The sequence below is a fragment of the Hipposideros armiger genome, unplaced genomic scaffold (genome assembly GCF_001890085.2).
Source record: "Hipposideros armiger isolate ML-2016 unplaced genomic scaffold, ASM189008v1 scaffold_90, whole genome shotgun sequence".
NCBI lineage: Eukaryota > Metazoa > Chordata > Mammalia > Chiroptera > Hipposideridae > Hipposideros > Hipposideros armiger.
Window position 1 is genome coordinate 3913706 of NW_017731440.1, and position 22372 is coordinate 3936077.

The 22372-nt window shown below is 36.7% G+C and overlaps 2 protein-coding genes across 3 annotated transcripts in view; both read right to left on the minus strand.

Annotated features, from left to right (window-relative positions):
- Nucleotides 1-101: 101 nt before the first annotated feature.
- FAM177A1 (family with sequence similarity 177 member A1) lies at nucleotides 102-12916 on the minus strand. Its single transcript, XM_019644696.1, has 5 exons — nucleotides 12649-12916; nucleotides 6732-6905; nucleotides 3824-3890; nucleotides 2627-2724; nucleotides 102-872 (listed from the first exon to the last, which is right to left on the minus strand). The coding sequence occupies exons 1-5, from the start codon at nucleotides 12808-12810 to the stop codon at nucleotides 666-668; spliced, it is 708 nt and encodes a 235-aa protein (XP_019500241.1). The 5' UTR covers nucleotides 12811-12916; the 3' UTR covers nucleotides 102-665.
- A 5709-nt stretch (nucleotides 12917-18625) lies between these two features.
- SRP54 (signal recognition particle 54) overlaps nucleotides 18626-22372 on the minus strand; it is a 39512-nt gene continuing 35765 nt past the window's right edge. For both annotated transcript variants that reach the window (XM_019644690.1, XM_019644691.1), the window contains exons 15-16: nucleotides 21067-21162; nucleotides 18626-20185 (exon numbers count right to left, since the gene is read on the minus strand). In XM_019644690.1, coding sequence (XP_019500235.1) covers nucleotides 20094-20185; nucleotides 21067-21162 — 188 coding nt within the window. In that variant the 3' untranslated portion in view covers nucleotides 18626-20093. The remainder of the gene's footprint in view (nucleotides 20186-21066; nucleotides 21163-22372) is intronic.

Genomic DNA, 22372 nt, shown 5'->3' on the forward strand with positions numbered 1-22372 from the left:
TACATTAATAAATTCATTCAGTAACTACTATTTTTAATATTACGTTCAAAGCTAGTTAATTTGAATAACTACTGAGAAAGAATACAAGATTAACTATTAAAGAATGGAAACCCATTTTATATTTGGTGTTATAAACACAATCACCTTTACATAAAGTTATTCTCAAGGAAAGGAAATTCAAAGTGCTTTTATCTTGCTCCTTTTATTACACAGTGAACCATCCTTAGTATGAAATTAATGGTTAGATAGAAATATAAATGTAAGATATGAGAAAATGTAAGGGGGAAAAGATCTTCATTTTAATCTTAATTAGGAATACCAGCTCCAATTAGCTTAATCAGCAACTTAAATATTTTTTCTTACAAGTAACAGGCAAGCTTGATAATTTAACTCTTCTTAATTTGCAGTTAGAGCTTTAAAATGTCCTTAACTCTTTAAGATCATTTTAAAACTAAAGCACTAATTTGACACAGTAAAAGCGTAGTACAAATATCCAAATTTCAGATCTGACTTTTGCTACATAGAGCCTAAGAATAAAGAAACATTTTTCCCTTTTCAGATAATTTAAAATATAAATAACTGTATTAAGTCCCACTGAACAGAGAATGTAGAAGTTCCTCATATAAAAACCACCTTAGAGTTTGAAGTTTGATAGTCATTCCGTTCTATGGTGGGACAGAGACTGGATTTTGTTTGCTTTCCATAATTACTTCACAATCGCCCTCCATTTCAAAATTGAGATTCACAAATGAACTGGATACCACTGTTTCTGGTTGATCTGTCTGAACAATGGATTCGGCCTGCAGCTTATTCTGTTGGTATTGTCTTTCTGCTTCTTCAGACATCCTGTTTTCTTCTTCTTCTTCTTCTTCCTAAAAAGAAGAAATATCAAGAATAGTTGAAATGTAAATGTCCAGAAGGAATAGTATTTGTTTCCCCACTTTTAGCTGTTTGTGTGTATGTGTTTTTTTAACCAAAACAGTATCATGTCCAATTCAGTTTAGTCTAAGATAAGATATACTTCCCTTTCCCATATTCCCAAATTGAAATGAAAATTATTGTATGACATTTTAAGAAAAGTGATATTATTTTTAAAAAACATAATACAGCAGTGCTTAGCTTAAATGAGACCTGAATTAACTTTGACAGGGGCTATATCTTTTCAGATTAATTCAAATCTAAATAAATTAGCTAATGCAGTATCACTTCAATTCTAGGGTGTCAGCCTATTCAGTGGAACAGGTAGTCTATTCACTAAATGATACAGCATGGTTAGTGTTCCCATAAGAACCTGGTATATATTGGGTTGTCAGAAAAGTCATGACGTATTTTTTTCTCTGTTTTTCATTGCAAAAATGCATCATGACTTTTCCTACAACCCAATAGATAAGGCAGTCTCTGCCCTCAAAAAGTTTACAATCTAGGAGGGAAGATATAAACATAGCATCAAGACAGAAAGGAATAAGCACTATAGAGATTTAGAAAGAGTAAATAACTTCGAGTTCCAGAACAAAAATTCACGGAGGAGGTGCCATTTGTGTTGGTCCCTACAGTAGGGGTAGACAGTACAGAGTGAGTATAACAGGAAGATTAATCTACAGCTTGCTTGACAGTGAATGAGAAAGACCATTTAGGAGGACTACTACAGTATCACGATAAGGTAATGAGGCTCTAAATAAGGCTGGTACTGCTAAAAACACTTGTTCATCAAACATTTCTGAAACCACATAAAGTCAGCTGACCTTTCCAGATTCATCTCCAGCCTCTCTCCTATTGTACTCTATGTTCGTAACAACACAACAGTATTCTTGCCATTTCCTTAAACTAACACAATGTATCTTCATGCCTCTACATTCTAGCTTTACCTGAACTGCCCTCCTCATTTGCTTGAAGGAGAATAAAAAAAGATTCTAGTATTTATTTCATGTTCAATATATACTAGGTGCTCTTCTCTTTTACATATTTACTCATTTAATCCTTACAGCAACCCTGAGCATGGATGCTGCAATTTTCCTCATTATAAAGATGAGGAAACTGAGGCTTACTGAGGTAAGTATCTTGCCCAAGGTTACCAAGTTACAAGTGGCAGAGCCAGAATTTAAATTCAGACCCTTTGGTTCCAGAACCCATGCTCTAAAATGCTAAAGCTTTCTCATTGTTTAAAGCTAAACTCATTTCACTCCCACCCTAAGACCTCACTAGAGACAGAATTGCACATCTTTTGTGCCTTAACAACTGGCACTTACACACTTAAAGTACTTGTCAAACTCAGTCCATGTGTCCTAAGTACAGAGACTGGGTCTTGTTTCCTCATTTTAAAATTGGAATAATAATCCAGAAAGAGGTGTATGAAGATTAATAAACTGACATATATAAAGCATCCCCCCCCCATAACACCTAGCACAATGAAATCTGAGTTTTACAGATAGATCCTAGGGAAATTTCAGTATTAAAAAATTCTAAAATATATGCTAATTTGATAAAGAAATTAATGACTCTAGAATGAAATGCCTAGCGTAAGGGAGCTAGCTATCTTTGGGGCACCTAGAAGATACATGTGTTCATTACACAGCCCATCAAGTCCACAGCAAACCAAACTGAATCAAGGAAATGTAAAAATACACACCTCCTTCTTCATCCGGTAATACTCATCAATGGCATACTGGTATTTTGGGGTGCTGATGCCCAAAACAGATGCAATCTTCTCTCCAAGAAAGTCACACACTAAAGATACAAAAGTTAAATGGCTTACACAATTCCATAAACATTTCTTGAGCACTTTATGTGCAAGGCACTGTAGAAATACAAAAGTTATAGTCCCTGCCCTCAGAGAGCTATGAACATCCAGTAAATCTCTTCTGTATATAATTCCTTGATTTCCCCAAGAAGCACTTTTGGCTCCTTATGGGCCCCCGATAACACCCCCAATAACACTTAACGACCAGGTATTAAAATTATTTGTTACATGTCTATTTCTTTAAAAAACAAATTGTATACTCTTAGAGGGCTGGGATACCACTGGGCTGGAGGAGAGGACTGGCTGGTACTATAACTTTCACTGAGTGCCTGCCTCATGCCAGGCACTGTGAAAGGTAGACTCAGAGAGGTGAAGAACTTGCCAAGCTGACAAAGCAGATCCAAAATTCAATCCAGGTCTGAATGCAAAGCTCATGTTTTTTCATTACACCAGACTGTCTAGCATATACTGAGTGCTTAGAAAATGTTTGTTCAATGAATTACTATTCAAAATTAGATCTTAAAAAAGCAGAAAGGTGACAGAAGCTATGAGGAAGTTAAAATTGGAAGCAGAGGAAAGTTTTATGATTTAAAACCTATATTTAATGTTAGAATAATTAAGTCATAAATTGGTAATTCATTTCCTTCATATGACTTACTTATATCTTAAGTTACAACTTAAGAAATGAAATATTAATGAAATAAAACAAATGAACTATAACTATAAGCTTTAGAAGAAGCAAACAGAATGAGAACAATATCAGCAGGGAGCCAAGTGACAAAATTACAAATTGTTGCTAACAGAAAATGTTCAAGAATATGAAAATTGTATTTAAATACATACAGCCATTTTCAATCTTTTATACACACACACACACACACACACACAATCAGAAGATGAAGAATATTTTAAGGTGAATTACAAGTTAGATTAATACCGTTCATGCTAGCTAGCGAGAGCGGCTAGCGAGAGTGATTAATTCCCTGTTATTTCTCCTTCATTTCTGAAACACCCCATTTGCCCATTTGGCAAAGCTCCTGGAGCATATTATAGTAGCTATGTGATATTCAAACAGAAAAGTAATACCTGAGAGGGTTGATGTGGCAGCACGAAGCATGTAAAACCATAAGTAGGGGCCCCAGGTAAGTTTTGTCTGCAACAAGAAGTCGGGTTAGCAACATTCATACCTAAACTCATTCTATATATTTAGGCCAGAATGAAGTAGTCAATACTACTTCATTCTGGGCACGTAGAATATTCTATAGACAGTACTACAAACAGACTACAGTCCAATAAAAAGTTTAAAAGCTTGAAGAATTCTACAGACATTTTACATTTCCCCCTTAATAACCACCTTAAGCCTGTGCAAAAGCCAAAAGCAGCAGCAACCACTGAAATGGAGTTGATCATAGTCTTAATTACTTAAGAGTTGAATATTCAGTCTTCCTTTCTCCTGTCATGCTGCTTTTTTGTCTTCATTGTTCATAAGCACATCAGATGAACTGTGCAGTCAATGGAAAGAGACCTTCAGAAATCACACAGAACAAAACACTTCTGGTATAGTGAGGAAATTAAGGTTCAGAGAAATTAAGCTGGATAAGGGCATATCAAATGAACTTTCATGGAGGGGGAAAAAAGGAACCAATAAGTGGCAACATGAGCTTTTTGTTTCTTTAAGGATTAAAAAGGGACTAGACCATATAATCCAAGACAAGCTCAATGTATATGTGGTATACCGGCCAGGACCTGGCAGAACACAATCTATGTTGCACACTTCCATAGTTAATCTTGGTTCCGTTAAATCCATACAATAGTTTTGTGAAGCTTGACACATGCTTCATTGTACCAGTATTTTTGTTTAAGAAGAAAACATAGTATTCATTAATACATTAATAATTGTTTTAATGTTGGTTCCAGGGAAGGGAGAAAAAGATAAATTTGTCCATAATCTTTGCTAAAATATGTTAATGATTATAAGAGCATTAAAAAGGCAAACACAAGAATATCTGTCAGAATGAAAACTGTAGACACGGGAAGCAACTCTTTCTTTCCTGTTGGTGAGATGAAAGTATCTTCCTTTTCTGATATCTAAAGCTGATCAGGTTGTCAATTTTAATGTTGTTTCCTTTTCTTCCTGGTTAACAGAGGGAAATATTTTTACCTGAGGGTTTTCAAAGTCATTTTGAGTGACCACTGTCTGTCTTATCCACTTCTTTTTTATTCAAGTTAATTTAAAAATTAAAGTTGCATGCATATATATATATATGATCTATATCTATATGATATAGATATACATCATATATCTATATCATATGATATATATCTATATCTATATCATATGATATATATATATATGAGACAGAGAATATATCTGTAAGAGTGGGCAAGATGGGCTATAGCACAGAGCCAGAAACATATAACATAGTCTTTCCAGAAAAAGTAGGCCAATTTCTGTGATAATATTCCTGAGAAGACACACAAATAAGGTAGCTCCTTATTCTCTATTTACACAAGAATGAATGTCTAAGCAAACAAATACATTCAACTAAGAAGATACTCTATATTTCTGACTCCCTGATCAAATCGGCTGTATCTTCTATGATTAGAGCAGGAGGGCTCTCTTATGTGGGGATAAGTGTTATTTTAGGGGCTCTGTTTAAGATACTTTGACCTTAGTGTTTACTTTATGGTCTTTACAGCAAATGGACAGTGCAGAGACACAGGGAATGGAACCAATTTCTGTAACACATGGTAAATGATAGGGCCAAGAAAGTATAAAAAGTATAGAACAGGACTAAATATAAAAAAAGGACTGAGCATGCTACTGGAGGAAAGCATGTATTTCTCAGTGGATCAATTTTCTTGGGGTTGTTTCTGGAGAGAATAATTGCTAGCATGCAGGCTGTGACTACCAAAGAGTCGAACTTGCTCCAGAGCTAAGGAATTGGATAAGGATTCCTGAGTAACATCTATCATGACCACACACAGTTATACGGAATGAATTTATAGACACTTTGTTTAGACACTGACCTTACTGAATCAACAAAACAGGTGGCTCAGAGCCTCCGCTAGAACACTCTCAGCACTGACAGCAGCACTACCAATATTACAGTAATAGGAGAACTGGGATGAGATCTTGGGTCTTCAAGACTTCCAATTTATGGTGCAAACTCAAGTTGATTCATTTTCTTCATCTCCAAAAATTTAAGTATCCATTTCTTCAAGAATAATGAAGTAGCGGGCCGGCTGAGTGGCTCAGTTGGTTAAGAGAGCAAGCTCTGAGCAACAGGGTCACCGGTTCAGTTTCCACATGGGCTAGTGAGCTGTGCCCTAGCTGAGCTGCAGCTGAGCTGGTGAGAGTGCATGCTCTTGGCAGCAGGGTTGCCGGCTAGACACCCATTTGGGATGGTGGGCTGTGCCTCCCCGCAACTAAGATTGACCACGGCACCTTGAGCTGAGCAGCTCTGAGCATCAGGGCCCTGGTTCAGATCCTACATGAGGGCCAGTGACACTGCCCTCTACAGCTAAGATGGTGAACAACAGCTCGACCTGGAGCTGGGCTGCCGTGAGTCGCCTGCAACGGCGTAGGCTGCAGCCCCTGCTGCCATAAGCTAACGGGTGTGGCCGGCAGCCAGCGTGAGCGGCTGGCAGCTGGTGTGAGCTGCCAAGAGCCGCCATGAGTGGCTGTCCAGAGGCCGGCGACCAATCTGCCTCACCCAGGAAGAGCACAATGATAATACCAACATGGGCCAGTGAAGCAACGTCCTCCACAACTAGGCTGAAGAACAAAAGGACAGAAACTTGTCTATTCCCCTTCCCCCGATTTTCCAGCACTGTTCCCTTCCCCCAACTCCCCAATAAAAAATCTTAAAAAAAAAAAAAAAAAGAATATAGTTGATTTAAACCTCACAAGTCCCCATCCATTCAATGTTTAGGGAGAAACATCAATCAAAACAAAATCCACTGACAAAAGGATGATCAGTATCAAACCCACCGGATCAACAGTCGGCAAAACATCTTTCTTCTCCAGGCCATCAACTTCATCTTCGTCTGTGCTGTATTCTTCCATTGTTTCACCACTAACAAAGTGGATGACTCTCCTTGGGGCTTTCTTCTTTTTTCCTATGACTCCCAGTTCTACAGTTTCAAAGCCTCTTTCATTACTCATCTAATGTCGATAATAAATAAGAAAATGAGAGTTTTAAGTGAGATCAATTTTCTTTAATATGACAAAAAAATATTCTGGGGTGCTTTATTTTAGGGAATAAAGAAACATAAGCCAATCCTTAAACAGTTTTTTAAAAAAGTAAAAACAATCATAACAGCATCAATAGCATCTAAGAAAAGTTTAATGAAAAATAAAGCAAATATCTGTATACTCACTACTGAGGTGAAAAAATAGAACTTAACCAATTAAAGTTTTGTTTAAGTCAACAGCTAAGAAATCATGCACCATACTTCAAGTCATAGCAATTCTTATGCTGTATATAATATGTGAAGACATGCTGGGCATCAATCATTTTAAAGACTAATACACAATTATGGCAGGATTAATGTGTAATATCAAAGGAAAATCATATAGACTCACATATACATGTTAGATATATAAAATAAAATAAGTTTATATCAGAGAACTCTCCTAAGTCTTTGGATTTGAGCTTAGCTATGAGCGAGCAAAACAAAAGCAGTTCAGCTTAACTCTGAGCCTCATCTTTTCTCAGAACAGGAGCCCCAAATTCAAATGCCTTTTAGGGCTAAACAGGTACCAAAAATGAGTAGAGCTAAAGGTGTAAGGATAGTCTCTTTGGAGAAAGCATGCCCCAACTAAACACACTGAATTCAAAATAATTTTAAAGCAATGCTCACACCAAAAAAAACTCATTTGTAAACCAGATTTGGAAAGCAGGCCATCAGTGTTCTCTCTCTGAACTTCCAGATTTCTCAGTCAATAATACTATATAGATGACAACAGAGTTTTCCTGATAGCAAAAACAGTTTATGAATTTTAAAACTATAATACGTAGTCTATGGAATTCTAAATAATACATTAAAATTGCACTACTAGGTAAATAATAATTTTGCTTCATATATATAGCCATGTGCCAAACTCATAGTATGCGCATACTGTGGGAGAGGATAAAGAGCTTTTCTTCCCTGTCATCTTGTCTCAAGTTTAAACTCCTAAGAAAGCCTTCATTGAACTTTACCTGAAGATTCTGAGAAGGCACATTACAAATAATTGTGAAAAAAAATCTGGCAACAGTGGTGACCCCTGGGATTAGGTATGAAAATAGGGACATAGGTACAGGTAAGGTAGTGGTCAAAGAGGCTTTCTATTCATTTTGGTATTTTGTTGTTGTTTATTTTGTTTTGTTTTTGTAATGAGGATATGTTCATGTATTACTGGTACAATTTTAAAACTAAACCAAAGCAAAATGATACAGGACTATAGGACTGTCATGATTAAAATCTATGTCAATGAGGGCCGGCCGAGTGGCGCGATGGTTAAGAACTGGCTTGGGAACGCCAGAGGCCCCGGTTCGGATCCCACATATGAGGGCCAGTGACACTGCCCTCTGCAGCTAAGATGCTGAACAACAGCTCAACCTGGAGCTGGGCTGCTGTGGAGTCACCGGCGATGGCGTAGGCTGCAGCCCCTGTGGCAGTGGGTTGCCATGGGCTGCCGTGTGTGGCCAGCAGCCAGCGTGAGCGGCCAGCAGCCGCAGTGAGCGGCCGTCCAGAAGCCGGCGACTGATGTGCCTCACCCAGGAAGAGCGCAATGATGGTGCCAACTTGGGCCAGTGAAGCAACCTCCTCCACAACTAGACTGAAGAACAACAACAAAAAAAACAACAGCAACTTGTCTGTTCCCCTTCCCCCAATTCCCCAGCGCTGTTCCCATCCCCCAAAATCCCCAATAAAAATCTTTAAAAAAAAAAATCTATGTCAATGAGATTCTCTAGGATAGTCCAAAGTTCAAAAAGTTTGTCCTGTATACAGACTCTTACACCTAAACAAAATGGACAACATATGGTACACCCAGGCCACCTTTCCTCTATCCCCAATCCCTAGGCACAGTGAGCCATTCCTACCCAATCTCGTTTTTCCCCTTGACATAAGATTTGGTTTATGATTGTCCTGACATCAATGTCTCCTTTTGGATCATGAGTTTCTGGATCCCCTTATAGACAAGGGCAAGTCAGAAGAGCTGGTTTAGATCTCCAGTTACCATACTAGCTGGATGGATCTGATACCAAAGCAGTCAACAGAGCTGAGATTTCACAGTACAACACTGTGCCCCATTCCACCTCTACCCCACTCCCATCAGATCGGAAGCAGCTTCTCACTGTGACCTCTAGCAGTCTCTCATTGGCTTAATTTTTCTTTTCTAAGACACAAACAAAGAAGAAGGGGTATCTCTCATTAGCTCAACTGCTTTACCTTCCTTAGACAACTTTTTTCTTTTTAATTTTATTGGGGAACAATTTTATTGGCCACACATTGCTTTCATGCTACAATGGTATAGTTGACTCCCTTAAGGATGGCACAGCTCACAGTGGCCCATGTGGGGACCAAACCAGCAACCTTGGTGTTATAAAAATCACAGTCTAACCAACTGAGCCAACCAGTGACCCCCTTAGACAACTTTAATAAATCAAAACATTCTGGCTTGGTCATGACAACTAGTATAAACTTAGCAGCTCTCTCCATTTACCCTGACTCTTGGCTATATTCTTTCTAAACGTTTTTTTTTTTTAATCTACCAAAGGGAAAGCTGAAACACGATTCATATTTTTCATTACAATACTAGTTAGGTGAGTGTAAACAGAACTTTGAGTAATATTCTCTATACGAAATAAGTAATAAAAATGGCATTTTATTTGTTCTAATCATCACATTTCATATAAAGATTTTTATTAAAAGACTTTAAGAGCTTTCTTTTTTAAATTTAATATTAATTTTTGATATAGTAAAACCCAAGTTTTATCATCTTAAGCAAGAGTGAGCAAATTTTTACTGTAAAAGCCAGAAAGCAAATATTTTAGGCTTTGCAGGTAAAGTCTCTGTCACAACTACTGAACTCTGCAAAAGCAACCATCAACAATACATAATGAATGGGCATGGCTTTGTTCCAATAAAACTTTATATAAACTGGTGGTTAGCAGATTCTGGCCCATACATTATAATTTGTCAACCCTCATCTGAAGGAACCAGATTGGCAAGTAAAAAATCTGTGAAAGACAATCTATGATATATGATTCCAACTCTACTTGGAGGGTGGCGTGGGGGGTTCAGTTAAGGGAGGTATTGATGAGTAAAACCAATTGGAAAGTAATTTGGTACAAAATTTCCAACTACAAATGAAAGTTATTCTCTGAATTTTGCAAACGTTTCATTTTACAGATCAACAGTAAACCTGCATAAAATTCTTACTGTCAATTATACAAATTTCATTTTAACAAACTCCAAAGATCTGAAAAGAGTTTGTTAAAAAAAAAAGTTTGTTAGAAACACCAGGAAATTACGAGATGCAATGTCAATTAACATTTTATTACATTTTATGGTTAACCAGTCTGTAATTCTGCTGATCTTGTTTCTCAGCACCTGTTTTTAATGGCAATTTTCTTTTTATATACTCCCAGAGCACCCAGAACTTCTTTAAAACATGTATTAGGCTTTGGATTTATTTTGTGTCACCTTCCCCAACTAGGTGGTTGGCAACATAGGAGTGAGTAGGCACAGCGTGTATCCTTCTTTGCTATGTCCTTTAACTTATACCTATAGCTCCTGGCACATCCTAAGTGCTTGGAAGCAGAGGTGATAAATAAATAAGTGAATGCATAGTAGTGAAATTTAAACTTCTTTAGTAATATTGAGGCTGAGCTTCTGGTTAAAAGTCTAGTCAGAGAAGCTGCTGGATGGCCTGGTTTGAGGCCTAATTCTAAACACCAACCCAAGCTCCTGTCTCTTACTCCATTCCCTACATGGCACTTGGGATTTCTCAGTTTTGACAAACCGATGAAAGGGTACAGGACAGCAGCTTCTCCTTCCATCCACGTCTCCACCTCACTGACCTCTTCCCTCCTACTGTGGTAAAATAAAAACACTACTCATACATCTGGGGGTTCCCAGAGTTGTTTCTGCTTCGGGAATGTGAAAGAGAACAAGAAGAGCAAGTTAGAAAAATAGTTTGTATAGTATGAACCCATTTGTGTTTAACAAGAGAGATTATATATGCACAGGAAATCCCCAAAAGACTATACCAAAAACTTCAGTTACTTTTGGGGAATGTGAATGTGAGGATCAGGTGATGGGGGAGGGGGGTGCCTACGACTTTTTACTTTTTTGCTCTAGAGCGTTCTTTACTGCTTAACATTTATTATTTCTTAACCAAGAATATGAAAATCACATAAAATCACAAAGCCATAGCAAACAGCCTCTCTTCAAATATTTACCTGGTAAATCAGTACAGGTATGTTTACTTTGCTATTAGATTCAAAGCTTAAGTAATGATGATAACAATTATAGTAACAAAAGGAAAAATCAAATGGAAAATAACTACATCAAGCACTGTGGACTTAAAGGTTCAGTTCAAGTCTACCTGTCTACAACAGGTCTCAACTGAAGCGAAAAGTGGCTTCCTAGTCAATTGGCATTGCCAGTAAATTCCCTCTTGCAGGTAACCGTCCTCTTAAGTAGGAAAAAAACCCAAGAAATTCCATATAAAGACTAGTACGTGGCAAAGTCTTTGTTAATGCAAACTACATCTTCTAAGAGCCACACTCATATTCTGGCACCATTCTCTGGGAACTGTAGTATGAGGGAAATGTCTCACTAACATTCAAGAAGTTAAGTCTCAAAAATGAAGCTACTGAAAAAGCATCAATCTCAATGAGGGCGGGAAGATTTCCACACAGGAGCAGCTTGAGGTTTTTACTGGCCAAAATGGTATACACTTGAGCTGGTTTCAGTTAAAGCAATTTCTTCATTAGTTTTACTTGGCCGAAGATCCTAAACAGCTATTTTACACTACCAAATCCAAAACAAAACAAACCTCAAACCTTACCTCTCTAAACTTACTTGTACAAAAACCACTAACCACTAGCCACATGCGGCTAATTCTCACTTGAAATGTCACTAGTTCAAACTGAGATGTGCCGTAGGTGTAAATGCATACAGGATTTCAAAGACTGGTACGAAAAAGAAAATGTAAAATATCTCATTGATAACGTTCATATTAATTACATGTTGAAATGTTCTTGACAAATTGGGTTAAATACAATATTAAAATTATTTCACTTCGTGTTACATGTTCATTTTTTGATAAATTGGGTTAAACAGAGGATAATATTAAAATTACTTTCTTTTTACTTTTTTAAGTGGCTGCTAGAAAATGTAGACTGCGCAATGGGGCTCGCATTATGTTTCTATTGGACAGCCCAGCTCTGCGCCTGGGTTACCTGCCGCAGAAGTTATAAGGATTACGTGAAAAAGCCTGCACACACTTAGCACTTGTTTGCTATTAGCGATGAAAAGGCCCGACGCCAGGTCAGGCGCTCGCACAGGACAGACTGAGAAGTGATTGAAGCCGGTGTCACTTGGCTTCCAGCCACGAAGGCCACCTTTTGGGGACACGCCTTCCTTCTCTCGTTCGCAGACCCAGGGCTAGAATATCATGTGGAAACCTGAGGCCGCCTCAGAGTCTGTGGCGCTGCCAGGAGAGGGGTTGGTGAGGGGTCCCTTTCTCCAAGCCGGTGTCTGAGCAGAGGCGGCGATACTGAGGAGGAACCCCGAAATGCACCTCCGGCGGGCGGCCTTCTCGGAGGAAGGCCGACAGGCCAAAAGGGCAGCTGGCTGACAAGGCAGAGGGAAGGCTGGGCTCTCCCTGCCTCAGCCGCGGCCTCACCTACCTGCCGCTCTGACTCCCTGAACGCCGCGGCGGCCGCAGCTCCCGAGGCTGAGACTGCTTCTCCTTCCGCACGGTTCACTGACTCCCGGTCCATCGTTGTCGCCGCCACAGGGCTGCCGGTGCTGGCGAGATAGACCGTAATGGCCGATAAGCCCACTTCCATCCTCCGCTTCCCCGCCCAGTTGTGGACAGAGCCGGCTGTCTGGAAGTGGGACTCACCCACAGCGCTCGCCTTGCGCCGCGCCCTGACACGCCACCGCAGGACGGGAGGGGCGGGGCGGGGCCTAGCCCGCGGGCCTCGGCCCCCGAGACTCGGCTGACCGCAGCCCAGGAGGCACAACTACCGGCTCTCGCGTGACGGGGCGGGGCCTTTTGCAGTATTGCTCCCCTCCCGGTCTGGAGCTCGCCGGGCGGCTGCCTGGCATTACCGGTGATGTCATGCCTCATACCTGTACCTGGAGCCTAGCTTTGGATGTCGGCGCAGCCACTCACCAGCTGCATCCTGGGCAAGCTCTCTCCCAGACCTTGGTTTTGACTGCACTTGTGAAATGAGAACAGCTGCATAGTAGTCTTCAAAGGCCTGTGCTGAGATGTGTTTACTGAAAATGTGTTTAAAAATGCCCGGCTCATGCTACATATTCCATTCCTAACCCGAATGACAGTCTAGCCAAATAACCTTGAAATAAGAGCTTCAAAGGTGAATTTTTGCTTACACTTGTCTAAAATAAATATAGCTAGAAAAAGTTGAGGAAGACCTGAAGGAGAGCAAAGGGCAACAGCAAGTTTCCATTTTAACAAATGTGAGGGATAATTTATTAGTTTTAGGGGCATACGCGCGCGCGTGTGTGTATGTGTGTGTGTGTGAGAGAGGGAGCATCCCAGACTTTTTCCATTTTTCCCAATGTTCAACCAAATTTAACAAGTTCATGATTGCCATAATTACTGCACTACTTAAACTAGTTAGGGCGTTTCCAAGTAAATTTTTTATTGTAATTTTAGTATGGAAGTTTTCACGAATTGTAAAGGTCAAAAATAAAATACTACATTTTCAGCCACAGCGGGCAGGGTGGGGTTCATTTGATACTCTAAATTCTATTTTCATGCCAGGCAAAATTCAGAAATGCTTCCCAAGTTACGTCCTAGTATATCTGTTATTCAGTATGGCACGAGCAGCCAGCATGGGGACACCCCTACAGCCTTCAATATTCCTTTCTCTCCTGCGCAAAAGTTCTTTTTCCTTACTCGTACACTTTCCATCCTGCTATAACTATGATATTCTAAAAAACAAACAACAAACCTTAAAAACAAAAGTTGATCATTTGAAAGCCATCTACAGTTTAAACATTGGTTGGAAATTCATAATCTACTGGTAACCAAATTAGCTTGTTGCTGAGGTAAACAAATTTTAGTAACATAATCTGATGCTGTCTAGTGGCATCAGCCAAGGGTTGAGTCAGTCCAAAATGGCAAAAACAAACTGCAATAAATTGAAAAGAAAAATAAAGAGCCAATTGTTAAAGACTTCATGAATTGACCTTCATAAACAAGATAGTTTACATTACATGTATTCAAAACCCCTTTCCTCTTACTGGCAAGAGGATTTTTATTATTAAAAATCTGTGGAATGTTTATAAATGCATTTTATTTTAAAAATTGGCTACTAAACATCAAGTTACAATTTTCACAGAAGCAGAACTAATTTTCATGCTTTATAAGTACATTTCTTTGTTTACTGAAAATTTAAAATGCAAGTCACATTCCAACATGAACTGGAAGTATTTTCGCAAGTTATTTTCAACACAAATATGCAATTGAAGAGCACTTTATTACAAACAAACAACTCACTGCAAAAGAAAAGCATAGTAATTCTAATGATTTTAGTTTGGGCATTTACATTTTTGTCATTATTTCCAGATTGTCATAGGTCAATTAAAAGTGGGCAATAGGGCCGGCTGAGTGGCTCAGTTGGTTAAGAGCTCGCTCAAGAGTTTGAGCTCTGAGCAACAGCAGTTTGAGTCCAGCCCGAGCTGAGCAGCCGCTGAGCTGCCTACAGGTAGCAGGATGGCTCAGCTAAAAAAAAAAAAAATAAATAAAAAAAAAATAAAAAAATAAAAGTGGGCAATAAAGCAACATATAAAACTTTCCTTCTTTCACTTTGTAGTATAAGTTGTATCACTATGACAAAAAATAAATTCAGGTATCTACTTGAAAACATAAATGTGGTCTAAATTTATCATTTAGTGATACATATAGAGCTAAAAAAGGTAAAAATTAGGATCTATTTCTGTGAAAGCCTGGGAAAACAAAGCTATAATAAAATTCAATAACCAGAAATGTCCATCAAATAAAAAATAAGACTTTCTTGTGGTTTTGACATAGCTACATATATATTTTAGTGAACATTTTTAAGGTTGTCCCACTCCTCAAATAGGGGGATATATTTTCATCATCATTGATGCACAAGAATAAGATGGTAAAATTTAAAATCCACACTAGGTTGATTTTAAACATAAAGATCAAGAAATTGTTAAATAACAGTAGTGGCTTCACTTATGAAGCCCAATATGCCAGGTACTGTGCTAAGGGCTTTGCTTGTATTAACTCTTCCTCACAACTCTGAGATAGGATTACAATTACCAACATTTTCAGATAAGCAAAAAAAGGTTTAGAGGGGTTAGGTAACTTGCTCAAGGACACACCTGATAAGCAGAGCAAGGATTCAAACTCAGGCAGTCTGATTCTAGAGCCTATATTCTTAGCCACTCTGAAAATGTCAGAAAATAGGGTATTATGAGCACAGGAAATTCTTAGACCAAAGGTGAGTGTGATATTTGGAAACATCTGGATGGAAATTAGTAAAGTGTGTATATTTTTTTGAAGTCTTATTACAAGAGATAGCCATTTGTAAACTGTAAGGCCCTAGATGTAAGAAATAAATGAAAATGCCAAGTGAACTTGTTTTATTTGATGCTGTGAACACATTTGTTTTAAATGAAATTTGGTCAGATTATTTTGTGTCATGAGACTATACTATTGATATTCAACTACCAGAATTTTTCATATGGCATTAGTCATAAAATATTAGTTTCTTTGTACACATTGCCTAAACACAATATTCTCAGTGTTGGGGACCTGTGCATTTTAATCTAAAGTCTGTAAAACCCTAGAGGGTCTTCCGATAATCTAAAAAACAAGTATAACAACATAATGAGGATTTCCACAAGTAAGGATGCCTTTCATCTCAGGGCAAGATCATCCACGTATCTTTTAACACAAGAAGGAAATTGCAGAAAATCAAGGTATACACATCAACTGAAGGTTTTCACACTCCCTCTATTTCCTATCAAATGGAGTGTTAGTAAACAGATATTTCTTGCACCACTTCCGCCAGAAATGAAATTCTGAACTCCTTAATTGATTTCCCAAAGTCAGAAAGTATGGGCCTATGAATATATCCAATAACAACTCTTGTATTTTTTGAGCCAATGAGAAGCGCATTTCCCTTCTATTATAAAATCATAAAAACCAAGTAAGCATGACTCCTAATATGTAGACATTACATGTTCTCCTCCTGTGATGAAGAGATGGGACCTTTTTCTGCAAAAAGGCTCACAAAACTTTGGCATATCTTGCTTAAGAAAAATAGACCATAGTCACAGGATATTAGTCCCTTCTGCTTCCCATAAGAAGAAAAAGCCTTTATGCAGCAGGGTCAGAGAAACCTCAGGTAGAAAGTAGTTTTCTTAGTGTCAGGCTCATCTGAATTATCCCTCTTACAAGCAGGTACTGTTGTGTAATTGCTTGACTGTTTTTTCACTTATGATCCAACCGCTACTGAGAAATCCATTGTTTTAGGGCTAAGGAGAGAACACTTTACAAAAGATATAATATGCTCTTCAAATGATGATTTCAAATGAAAAGTAATGAGAGAATTGCAAACAGCACAGGCACGCCAAACTCAAAAGAATTTGTGTGGCATTACATTAATCCTGTCAAAAGAAATGTGCCATAATTACCAGTTTATAAGGTCTATTTTCACTTTAAAAGTGTCCAAAAATGACCTTGTACTCAATATGCCTGGATTACAAATAAGAGGTCAGTGGAGAGGGAGAGGGCCTAGAGTCGTGGGTTAGCAATTACTCAACACTGAGCACAAATAACTACTTACCCCTAATGACAAAGTGGGGAAAAAACTTCATAGCAAAATTTCACATCATATCAATAACTACTTCGCAAAAGTAATAAGCCACAGACTATACAACCTATCTAGGAGTAAAACTTAAATTAATTCTCCAACACTTCATATAAATTCATCATTCCTGTAACTTATGGCTCAAAAGCACAGAAGGTATTAGGTTCAACCTTAATGTATTGGCTTAATGTTCCAAACATGAAAATTAGAATTTAGAGCAGAATTTTTAAGATGACTGAGTTTCTAATCCAGTAAATGCCAGTAATGAACAGAATCATCTAAATCTGAGCTGTGATGATGGCTTTCTCATTTTGGATATAACTCATTTGACTTTATTAATAATTATTGCTCGATTTTGAGGAAGACCAAACCTATTTACATTTATTTAGCCATGGTTCTCACTGACATAGCTTTCATTAGAGCTTATTCAAATCCCTTGGTTGCTCTCTGTATTCAAATATAAAATACTTGCTTTACTGCACACACAAGCATCAAATTGAAATTCCTTCACATTTATTTTAAATGCTTTGTTCCATTTTTTACTGAAATACTTGTTTATACATACTAGAGCTACCTGTAAAAGAAATTCATTCAATTTTATTTTACATTATTGTTTACTTTGTAGACCATTCAGTTTACAAAGTAAACCATAATATACTTTTGGTTTACTTTGTAGACTGAATGGTCTTGGTTTACTTTGTAGACTGAATGGTCTACAAAGTAAACCAACATTCACTGACGAGGTATTAATATTATTATGTTAATTTTACCTACATTAATATGCTTGATGAGACTTTAGTTCTATTAAATTTCCTGGTTTTGTTGCCTTCTGTTGTTAATTATACTACATTTCCTTTTAGCTATGTGACACTATACTTCTATTCAAGGTTAATACAATATCACTGCATATCAGAACTTAGGACTTCCCACATTATAATATACTGTATTTATTTGAATAAAATAATGGTATATATAATATACTTTAAAATCACTTTTACTACATGATGAAAAGTACTTAATTTTTTCCAAAAAAATTCCTCCATAAAATTGCAATGCATTGTGCACACATACATACACCTTATATCTGATATGCCAGCAAATATGCTCCCTACAGGACATGGGACATCCATCACATCCCATTGTGAATTTGCCCTTTCTTGGTATTGTAATTTTTTGATAATTATTTTCTATGTCATATTGTTCTATAATTACATAGCATTGTAAGCTTAAGGAATTATATACCTAGTTTTATGTTTGTACATATTTAAGTAACAATATAGATTTCAGCAAGAATCCAATGTTGTATGATATTAGATCTACCGAGTGGTCTAAGCTGGGAATATAACAGTTATCAAAAAGCCAAGAAGCCAATTTTAGTAGTGAAACACAAAGGAAATTTGTTCAACTTATTAAAGAATTTGATTTTAGTATATAGTACTTATGCTGTCAAAAATCAGTACCTCAATACAAACTGTGAGAATGGAAGAATGGCTTTTGTAACTAAAGATGCCAGGTTGAGGAATTAATGTAATTAAAATTTTAGACAATGTCTCCAATTCCCTTATTTTACAGAAGAGGAAAGAGAAATGGAAGCTGAACTAGATGTTCTATACCTTTAGTTGTCCTTTGCCACAGTTATTTTTGCTTCTGAAAAATATAATTTGTATCAGACACAAAGATATTAACAATAATGCCTGAAGCCATAAAAGGAAGTGAGACTTCCTTTTCTTGTCAAAAGGCAGAAGTGGAACCCTGAAGATAAAAATCACAAAAATCCATGCCCAGAAAAGGTGGTATGCATTTTAATTAGAAACTAATTTGAAGAACAGTATTTTCTTATTGTCAAATTTCTGTAGCTGGACCTTGCAATGACATTTCTGCAAAATACAGGATACATCATTTTTACAAGGTATACAATGGAAAACTAGGGATATTCTAGTTTTTGCTGGTGAAAATAATTTAGTGAGATATAACATCTTTGCCCAAGTAAATAAGAAAATCAGCTTCATTCTTTATGTAAATATTTTTAAAGATACTTTGACTTATGAGACCTTCTTAAAACACTTGAATCATAAAAAATACTATAAAAACTAGCTATTTCTTTCACTCTCTCCATCTACTACAAATCAATCCTTTGCTGAAGATCAGTGAGTTCATCCCAGTTGAAAATACACTGCTGCACTATATCTTTTATCTTCATGTCAATAATAAATAGGCATAATTATTCTAGTATGTTTAACTAATTCCATAACTTATTTAAAAGCCATTGTTCTAAATGCACTGTGCAGCAATCCAAAGTAACCAACAACCTGATCAACCTTGCTATGTTCTCATTATTTTTTATATATAACAGTGACAGCCTAATATTTGCAATTATTTTTCCATTAGGAGGTCTATATATTATCTATTATCATCAAAGCATATTGATTTTTTCAAGCAGATTTTTGGTATGTAAGAAACATAACAAAATTGGCTTTTCAAAAAAAATCAAGTATTGCCATTAAGGCTTTAAAAATATGAGGTAAAAAAATGCAAGTTATATACAAAACATTGTATTGTGAATTGTAACTAAATTCACAATTTAAATTTAAATGGCAGAGCTAAGATTTTCTATGGCAATATTATCTTAGTTATTCTAAGTTAAACAAAAATTCCTAATACTAATAGGTAAGTTACTCTACCATATTACCCATTAAAGGTATACTTCTAGGGATACTTTTAAATGACATAGTGCTTATTGGTTTCTCTGTCTGCCTTTTAATGTGATACACTGATAATTTTAAGTCATAAAGAAAGTTAACAACCTCTTAACTTATAATGACTTTGAAGTTTATTTTACAGCACTTTTATTGAGACATCATGTAACTACTGACCAGGACTGTTTACAAATATAATGCTTGGCCTTTGAAACAATTAAAAACTTTTAAGTACTAAAATTTTACATCATGATTTATTTAACTTAAGAAGTGTTATGATGGTAAAATCTAACAGAAGAAAATCTAAAGCAAAAATATAATGATTTCCACAAAAACCATACATTCTTCCCTTAAATGACAGGGCAGGAGAGATGAAGGAAGGAAGGAAAAAGAAAAGGAAGGAAGGAAAAAGAAAGAGGAAAAAGATGAAAAGAGAAAGAAAAAAGGCAAAACAGGCAAGAAAAATACTTTTTTCCCCGTTTGCAAAAAGGAGGGAAACTCTTGAGGTCTCAGCAAATAATGTAATCAACTGAGTCAGTTTATATTAAGGCATCTTCTTTACATATTATTGAATCCCATCATGCCTTTCATATTGCCTGCAGCGCCCTGTTGAAACTGCCTCATCATTGACTGAAGTCCTGCCATACCACCTAGAGTGAAAGTAAAATCAGATAATTATTAAGTAGAACTTGAAACATTTGTTACTTTTGCCTAGTAAGTATTTTAACTTCCAAAAAACATACTGGGTTCTGACTGCAATTTGGGCATCAGCCTTAAAGAACATAGCCATTCAAAATTTGTATATTCACCAGTATCCTCATCTATAAAAGAGAATGAAGAACCTACCTCATCAAGTTGTGAGAAATAAACGAGATAATACATGAGAAGATCTTAGAACAGTACCTGTCACACACAGTAGAGAGTCAAAAAATCTAAACAAAAAATTTATTTTCTGGGAAATCCAAGGAGTCTTGTAAACAGTAATCAATTTGGAAGGGTGGGAAGTTTTTTCACAGGACTTACAGAAAAAATTCACCATTTTTCGAACATCCACTTTATGCCCAGAACTTTGAAGTTCTTTCATATTTATCAGCTCATTTTATTGTCACAATTTCCTGATGAGATATTATCCGTGATTTTAAATAAGGGGAAAGTGAAGTTCAGAAAGTTTAAGGAGCTTTTCAGAGATTACATAGTAAAAGTGGAACTGGGTTTCCAAATGCTTATATATTTCAAAGTCTCATTGAAAATATCCAGATTCTAAAGTAGGGTAAAAGGTCACCAAAATAAGCATGAACAAAAGATGATTAAGTTGCTTGCTGAAAAAAATCACACAGATGGCAGCAGAGGAGTGAATAAAACCTCAGCTTAATAGCACTATTACAACCATTCAACTTAGAAGTCACATGGCTGTTTCCCTCAAATTACACATCTGTTGAACAGATTTTCATCATATCACAACAGAAGGCTTATTAAAACTCAACCCTTATAAATTAAACTGTGTATTAGCAACTGACAACTTTGTATTTACCCATATGATGAAGAACTCTTGGATCCATCATTTTAGCCATTTGTTGATTCAATTTTGCCATCTGTGACTGGCTCACATTCTTAGACATGTCACCACCTGAAAATAAAAAAGGTTTTGAGTCAATATTAGAATGTAATATAATCAGGGTCATACAAAGTTTAATAAATTGAGTAAATAAACAGAAAAAATCACCTATAATGTTATTCTAACAAAATTACTTTTATTTGTACATATTCTGTTCTAATCTTTATCTCAATTACATATTTTTGAGAAAGAACAAGTGAAATTCTATATTAAGGGACATTTAAAGGACTTTCTTAAGGGCTAAGATTTTTCTTAATACTTTTACTTATACCTGTGAATGAGCCACTACAAGCAAAACTGTATCCAGTGGCTATTAATAGTAAGCTATAACAATAATTTTTAATATTTTTTTCGATATGGGAGAATGCTGAAAAAAACTGTTTATAGCTATGGGTTATTGGGAAAGAGACTGGGTTGCTGGTTAAGTAAATATGAAAGAATGAGTCTGAGAGAACTTGAGAATTTGTATATATCTAAGAAGCTATTAAAAATAGCAAAAAGCTTCAGAGAATACAAAGACAATCTAACTCCATTTATCAATGAATTTCCACATAGTACAAATTCCACAGTAAACAAGGCAACCAATGAAAGGGATGCACCCTGGGGCAGAACTGATAAAGAGTATTCCTTCAGAAAATAGCTGCTGTGCTGAAGAGACAGGAAGTAAAAGAAATAGAAGTAACAACAATGAATAAGTAGAACTGCTTCAGCAGAATTATTTCATAGGAACATTAACTCTGACACTTCTCAGGAGCATGTATGAAAATGAAAACCAAAGCTGCTCGATTCTCTGACCAGAGCCGGCTAATCTGAATAAATTAAAGAACTATGAATGAAAGATATATTTTTTATAAAACATAAGATAAAAATCTGTGAATAATTAAATTTGTGTAAGATATGAATTCTATGTTCGTTGGTGAGCTGTCATAAGAGTTTGTTTCTGAAGATTTAAAACTTCTAAAAAATATTAAGAGTTTGGTGTGGCAAGGATGTGCCCCATATCCACTGGCCCTTTCATCTTGGCTATGCCTTTATTGAGTAATTAATACTTAGATAAGATTTGACTGATGGATCTGCAGTAGTTTTATCAAGAATAGTCAGGGTTGGGCCAGCCGAGTGGCACCATGGTTAAGAACTGGCTTGGGATGCCAGAGGGCCCCGGTTCGGATCCCACATATGAGGGCCGGTGACACTGCCCTCCACAGCTAAGATGCTGAACAAC

Bases quoted from the DNA above. Each gene is read 5' to 3' on its own strand.
- FAM177A1 (XM_019644696.1), bottom strand. From the start codon at position 12,810: ATGGAAGTGGGCTTATCGGCCATTACGGTCTATCTCGCCAGCACCGGC. The intron at 6,906-12,648 runs GTAGGTGAGGCC...TATCGACATTAG, and splicing joins TCAGGGAGTCAGAGCGGCAG to ATGAGTAATGAAAGAGGCTT. The intron at 873-2,626 runs GTGTGTATTTTT...TCTTCTTTTTAG, and splicing joins ATTACCGGATGAAGAAGGAG to GAAGAAGAAGAAGAAGAAGA.